This window comes from Sinohyriopsis cumingii, unplaced genomic scaffold (assembly GCF_028554795.1).
Source record: "Sinohyriopsis cumingii isolate HCF-2022 unplaced genomic scaffold, ASM2855479v2 utg000573l, whole genome shotgun sequence".
Taxonomy (NCBI): domain Eukaryota; kingdom Metazoa; phylum Mollusca; class Bivalvia; order Unionida; family Unionidae; genus Sinohyriopsis; species Sinohyriopsis cumingii.
In genome coordinates this window covers 238,541-246,160 of record NW_028315911.1, presented here as the reverse complement: position 1 = coordinate 246,160, position 7,620 = coordinate 238,541, and the positions used below count along the sequence as shown (strand labels likewise).

At 32.3% G+C, this 7,620-nt stretch overlaps 1 protein-coding gene across 2 annotated transcripts in view; it reads left to right on the top strand.

Annotated features, from left to right (window-relative positions):
- The first annotated feature begins 8 nt into the window (after positions 1-8).
- The window catches only part of LOC149773776 (putative tRNA N6-adenosine threonylcarbamoyltransferase), a 54,634-nt gene continuing 47,022 nt past the window's right edge, over positions 9-7,620 (top strand). Inside the window, exons 1-2 of one of the 2 annotated variants that reach the window (XM_089946017.1) lie at positions 9-66; positions 5,121-5,270. In XM_089946017.1, the coding sequence (XP_089802143.1) occupies positions 5,156-5,270 (115 nt within the window). In that variant the 5' untranslated portion in view covers positions 9-66; positions 5,121-5,155. Of the gene's footprint in view, positions 166-5,120; positions 5,271-7,620 lie in introns of both variants that reach the window. The other variant, XM_089946018.1, reaches the window with a different exon arrangement.

Genomic DNA, 7,620 nt, shown 5'->3' with positions numbered 1-7,620 from the left:
CTAAGGGAAGTCACTCTGACAGACTAAACGACCAAGAAGCAGTGTTTACATGCGGTGATTTTAATGGTATTAAATCAAGCATTGTCAAAACGAAGATATTGCCGGGTTTGCAGTGAAACAATTCTTAGGGTTCACACAAATTTAGCCCGGGTGTTTTGGGAGGTGGTGTATACTCGTATTTTGGTGTTGTATAGTCGCGTAGGAGGGCATACTTTCAATAGTCGGCGGCCGATCCATTGACATTAATCATCGTATACCTTACTTTCAGTCTTCGAAAGTATTTACCTGGCACAGTTACAGTCAGGCTAAAAATATTGCAACCCCTTCCTACCTTGCAAATTTCAAACCGCAGTGTAATCATGTAGTATCCTGAACTTTTTAATTTTGACTCGATTAAGCACTTTCACTGTTTCGGAATACAAATGTTGTCCCCAAATTATCTTTTCGACATGCTTTCAAACAGACGACCTCTTGTCGGAAAAGTTCGCTTATTTATATCACCCGTTTTGACGCACTTCACAGGAGACATTTCTTTCTGTGGCACCATTGTAAAGATGCTGCAGTAAACAAATATATTGTAGAGCAACATCAATTACAAATATAAAACTGAAGTTTATAGACAAGGTACAAAAGAAATTTAACTTAAGTAGCATTCCTAAGTTTTTCTTATATTGGTCATAGTTTTCGATCTTGTCCCCAAAGCTAAAATAATCAAATTGGGGAAAATCTTGATGGTATTATGATACAATTGTTTACGTATAATAAAATATATTCGATTTAGCAGCTGACTTTCTTCAATATTTAATTGGCATTGTAAACATACAGAATCTCAGTCCATGAATGTACTGTTTTTGGAACTGCAAAACTGTTTTGCATCCATGATACCATGATAACTTGTTGCTATAGAGGTTCAAATAATCAAAGACATGAAGTTACTGGAGATGGTTTTATTTTATTATAATTTTTTCCATTATCAAACAAATTTTAAAGAAACAAACCCATTGGTCAAAGTAAGTTTAATATCAAGGTCATCATAATGGATGATGGAAAATGTAATGTTATAGTAAAAATGCTTAATTCTTAACAGGAAAATCCTAATAAATTTAAAGAAACAAAAATGTAGAGGATGATGTTTTAATTAAGAATATATATATATATATATTAAAAATATGTATTTTTTAAAAAAATTCCACAAATTGTAATAACAAAAAAATACCTCTGAACATCAGTAACAACAGGTCCACATAAAACTTTATAAACTGTACACCATTTTAAACATTGTTAGTGATGCAGTCACAATCTGCGAGTCACATTGCTAACATTTGTTGAGTATGTTACAACTCAGTGGTATTAAACTAAGTAACAGAAAAGAGTGAAAACCAACAAGTTTTGTAAAATTCAACATTTTCCCAGAATACAAAGTGAAAATTGTAAAAGAACTTACAGTATTGTGTATTAATTCCCAAATATTCTAAAAAGTTTATCACAACTCCATATATATGAAGTTCCAACTGAATTCCAGTGGTATTCCAAATATATTCCAGTATTGAATGTGTTGATATACCTGTAGTCTCAGATATGCTAATTTGCATGTGATGATATGCAAAGTCTTATGATGTGTCACAATATTATAATCCCAAAATGTTTTTATCTGAATTCACAATGAGTCCAAAATTTTAATTTTTCCAGTCCAAAAATATTATTGATGAGCACTCTGCATTTCCAGTGAATAATAGTTTGAATAAATAAATTCACCCAAATCAAATACTTTACACAACAATAAGAATGATTCTGCTAAAGATATTAAAGCAAGAATGAATAATTTATTTGGTAAAACAAGATGATATAAAACCAAAGATACAAAAATAGAACCAGGACAAAAGTCAAAAGCTCATTTATGGAACATTTTAAGTTGTGGACAAGATAAGGTCTGTTACTAAAATTATAATATAGATCATTGCAGACATCAGGTAGACCAGATTATTTTGTGGGGGAATTGAAATGTCCTAGACCCAGAACCAAATACTTAATCCACAATCATAGGAAAAAATATTATCTATATAGTCATTTGTTGACAAAATAAAAGTTACTGGTCAGGTACACAGTGAACTTGAATTTGGGCAAGGTCAGGTATTTATTATAGATGTATATAATGTATAATCATGGAGAAAAAACTAATAATCAATACAAATTAAATATACAATCCACCTTTCCTCATAAAAAAGACAAATATATACACTAAAGCTTTCTTTTAATTATTAGTCAAATATATATTATAATGATTATAATTGAATGGCTCAAAATAAACTTGAAGCAGTATGAGCTTCTATAGATAAGAAAGTGCAGTTTATCTTTTTCCTTAAAAGTGGGTACTAACCTAATATTTTTAGTAACATCAAAAACTCAACTAGTCTGTAAAGGGTGGAGTGTGTTCCACTTGCCAGTTCTGATTTTTTAAATCTAGATTGAAATTCCCTTTCTTTTCTCTCAGCCTCTGTATTTCCATCTCTGTCATTTCAAAGTACAGTTGTATTAGCCTGTCTTCCCTTTCTGTTTCTTTATGTCTTTCATCATTCTATAATTGCAATTCTCTTTCTTCTTCATGCAACTGTATTTGTCTCTCTCTCCTCTTTCTGCAGCTGCAGTTCTCTTTCGTCATTCTGTAGTTTTATTTGTGTTTTCTCTTTCTTCATCATGCTGCACTTGGCTGAATAAGGTCACCAACTATGCTAGTTTACACTGATACATACATAGTCACAGGAATGACCTTGTTTATGTATCACTCATTGTTAAAAACATGGTAGAGAATATGGGTCATTGTTTTCAAACCTTGATGTTGTCCCAGAATGATGCAATCTTATATGACTCTATTGATATAATTATGCCAACATTATAGGTAATTATTATTTATATTTAAGAAAGAGTGAGCTGAATGAGTGAAAATGGAAGAGGGTTTTCCAGAAAACATCACAGCTACCTTGAGCAAGTGCATCATCTATTGCTTTGATAGCATGTCATTCAAGGATAGCTAAGTGACACAGTCAACCATATACTGATATGAAGAGGATGACATTTTGCAAAGAATGTTTTTATTTGTTTTTTTATTTTAAAAAGTATAAAAATCCCACAAAATCATACGTAGGATCCCACAAAATCATCATTTTGACAAACACACTAGCATTGTATATGTGAATAGAGGTCAGAAAGAGTTGAAAATCACCAGTCTTGAGGAGCTTATTAATTACAAACAAAGAATGATTATCGGTTAGGGAAAATATTATATAAACTTCAAGGAATAAGTGAGTTTTCAGGTGTCCACACTACCTCTTCAGAGATTACCTGAATATATTATTGCATACAGTAATATGGTTGTAAATATTCAATATTTTAAAAGTGTTAATTGTAATTTTTCTGCCACACATGATGATGTGTGTTTTTATTGATAACATGTTCTTTTATACCCTGTTTAGGCACCCAAATGCTGATAACATCATTTGTTGCAAGAATATTGTCTTTTATTTGTGATTTGCGTCTTGTTTATTACCATGAGAATAGACACCAGAATACAAAGTTTTAAATTTCATTTGGTTTGGGGTTCTCATTTTACATTCCTGTGTACAGCAATGATGTGATTCTACCTTTGTGCTTGTGTACAGGGCTTGAAATTAACACAGATACTTTATCCTAAAGTTAGTGATTTTGCTAAAGGATCTCAATAACCAGTAGTCACTTATTACTCTTAACAATGAAATTACCATCACTGTCATATAAGTTAGGTTGTGGTTGTGAGTTGACATTCCCTTAACTAGTTAAATGATTTGTTTATTGTTTTAATTGAGTTCCTGTACTTGTTGAGGTATAATGAATGCTTGCAATGCAAATAGACATGTGTTAAACTCTTCAGGCAGCCATCAAGTAATTTGTTTGCTAAAATGTCATCACATGAGGAACTAGTCTGGTTAACTCTTCATTGTAATCATAGAAATAGCAGTGCCCATTAAGATGTGATCTAATCAATTGATCAATCCAATTATTTTAGAATCATCAAATTTGGGCATCTGGGAGATCGTACTGTATCATATTGTCCAGTTTTTACTTGTATAAATACTAAATTAAATACCTATTGTTAATTAATATAGTTTTTTCATTACTTAACACAATAATCATCTTAAAACTAGTGAGAGACATAACTCATCAACATTTTAAACAAGAAACAAATTTTCATATTATGTTTTCTCCCTTGAATATGATATATTAAGGAAAGCATTTTTAAAATGACTCATAACTACCATAAAACAGATGTATAGTTGATACATGTGGCTTTTTGCCTCCAAAATTCATGTTTTACAGTTGTCTTCGGCAAGTGCAATGGAAATTTTGTGCTTTTCTTTTTAGCAGACTGAATAGCTAAAGTACACAATGAGTTGCAGGTTCTCATGCAGGCAAACAAAAGTCAGTATATTTATACTGTATGCATCATGCAAGATATGTATATTTATACTGTATGCATCATGCAAGATATGTATATTTATACTGTATATATCATGTAAGATACGTATATTTATACTGTATACATTATGCAAGATACTTACCACTATCATGGCAATAGTTAAAATAAAGGAAGATGAAACCACAGTGACAAAAATAATAAAAATTATACAAATCATATTTCTTTCTTTAGTTTTACACAGCCCAGGTATACTTAATCCATTCTTTAGTTTTACACAGCCCAGGTATACTTAATCCATTCTTTAGTTTTATACAGCCCAGGTATACTTAATCCATTCTTTAGTTTTACACAGCCCAGGTATACTTAATCCATTCTTTAGTTTTATTGAACACAGCCCAGGTATACTTAATCCATTCTTTAGTTTTACACAGCCCAGGTATACTTAATCCATTCTTTAGTTTTATACAGCCCAGGTATACTTAATCCATTCTTTAGTTTTACACAGCCTAGGTATACTTAATCCATTCTTTAGTTTTACACAGCCCAGTTATACTTAATCCATTCTTTAGTTTTACACAGCCTAGGTATACTTGATCTATTCTGAATTTTTTATTGAACACAGCCCAGGTATATTTGATCCATTCAGTTTTTTCTTCTTCCATAATTGTAGGTTCCATATGCTTGACACAAGAGACCAGAAAAGAAATGGTGATTGCAATAGGATTTGAGGGAAGTGCTAACAAACTTGGTATTGGAATTATGAAAGATGGTGTAGTCTTGGCCAATCCAAGGCACACCTATATCACACCACCTGGGCAGGGTAAGGGGAGTAAACATTTATTTCAGTATAATTTCTGTAATATTTGAATGCAGTGAATATTGTAATTTTTAAAAAAATTCTCTACCATTTCTCATACAATGGACTTCTTTCTTAAACAAACACCTGCACCTTTTGATATTTCCCATGATTGCATCCTGAGAGAGTCACATATTTTTGCAGAAACTGGTTGTCAGGGGAGGCAGTACGTGTTGATAGAAATACCATTTGTCTTAAGTGGACACTTTTTTGTTGGCAGAATGATTATATGGTGTCTTAATAAAAGTCTAACTCCTTAATACTGCACAATACCAAGTTATCAGCAAAGTACTAATTTGATTCTGTGCCAGCAAAATGTTGTCTCTTGACTTCATGGCTTTACAAATTAATTTGCCAGGTGCATAGGACAAAGTCAAATTTGGCTTGAGCAAGCTCAAGTTTAAAAGGTACCAAAATACTGAGCAAGGAGGAATCAGTATTAGTTTGTAATGCTTTATGTTCATGTTTTTCTGTTATGTATATTTAATTTGAATTGTGTGCTTGACCTTTGTTCATAATTGAGGGTAGAGATTTGGCCTAACTGACTATTCTCATGTTTTTGTTTTCATGTTTGTAAGTTGTTTACTGATGAGTTCCAGGTCTAGCTTAAAATGTTCTGGTGGAAGAGAACTTGTGGCTCACATCCTGGTCATTTCCGAGTCTAAAGTTTTTAAATAAGGCTGTGGTAAACAACATTATTCATTCCTGTTTAAGTTCAGTCTGTATAATCATTTTTAGTTGTGCTTAGAAATAATTTGTGTGGAGTTATTTATTGTTAAAATGTCTCTCAGTCTTCACTATAAATAGCAAAGTTCCTGACAATCTTATTCCATCCATCTTATTGGTATTTGAATTCATAGATCTGGAAGCTTTAGAAATCAATCAGGCCAACTACTGCAAATTCCAGCATGGTTATTTAGACCTTCCAAATAATACATGTGTTTGATCTTTGATACATGTGTTTGATCTTTGTCAATATTCACAAGAATTTGGAACCAGCATAAATCAATCTGCAAATGCTGCAAAGTTTTATCTCCCCAGTTCTAACATTGTTATTTAAACTTAGACAAATATATTTGATCTTTGCTGATATTCAGAATATCCTATGCAGTTCTCATATTTTTCCAGAGTAAATTCAGAAAAATTAGTACCTCCTGTTTTGGCCATGCATGTTTGTATACAGGTGGTTCAGAAGATGAAAGCAGGGTTGAAGCTGCTTTTGCAACACCCCAGAAAACTATCTTGAGCTGGTTATCAGCTACTGCTTCCATTTTTATATGCGCATCATAACATCCTGATGTTTTTATATATCATATGTTCCATTTTATATTCCTATCATAATGGTTCATATGTTCTGATGCTGTCTTAAAGTATGTTACATGCTAAATTTGTGATGCCGGCCCTCCATCTATTTGTTACAGAATTTCATTTTTCTCATTGATATAAGCTGTTCACCATCTACAGTTACCAAACTTTCTGGAGTAAGGAAGATTGGTATTGATTTCAGACTCAAAAGGTCAAAGAATAAATTTTTTTCTGAAAGAAGGAAAATGATTTCAAAACAATAACTGAAGTTTTTCCTGATCCACAGTTACTAGACTTTCTGAATGGTTTGCATTTGGGATAAGGAAGAACCCTATTGAGCTTGGAGTAAAAAGGTCAAGGTCAAACAAAAATGGTTTGTTGTTGTTTTGGGTTTAATGACATTTTTCAGTGCATGATAGGTTATATGTAATGGCCATTATAACTGGTGTAGGAAGAAGCAAGGAAAACCCTGGATAGAACCACTGTAAAAATGGTTTCCTCACAATTACATTAGTTATGTCATACACCTGGACCAAACTTTGTGGAGGGCTTACACTTAGGATAAGGAAGAAGAATATTGCTTTTGAGTTAGAAAGGTCAGGTCAAGGCACTGGCTAAGAAAAGAAAACTTATTTCCGTACAATAATTCCAGTTACATACAGTGATGACTATTAAACATTTGACAGGCTTATAATGTTCTGTTCATGTTATTATTGTTTGTGCAGAAATTGTTGTGTAGAAAACCCATACTCACATCTTTGAATGCTTCTCAGAAAACCCCATTATTTTTTCCTTTTCTACGCTGAAAGCATTGCAAAACCAGAAATGTGAAAGTACACTAATATCCCATATCCTACAGGAACTAGACTGTCATCAAATCTAGAACAAATATTCTTTATTTTTTGTTGCCTAGTCGTACTGGTATGATGGTAATGAAAGAGCAGATAAGGCAGCCAAGCTTGTCCTGCAGTCACTGATTTTTGAATTACAGATTTCATATAGTAACTTT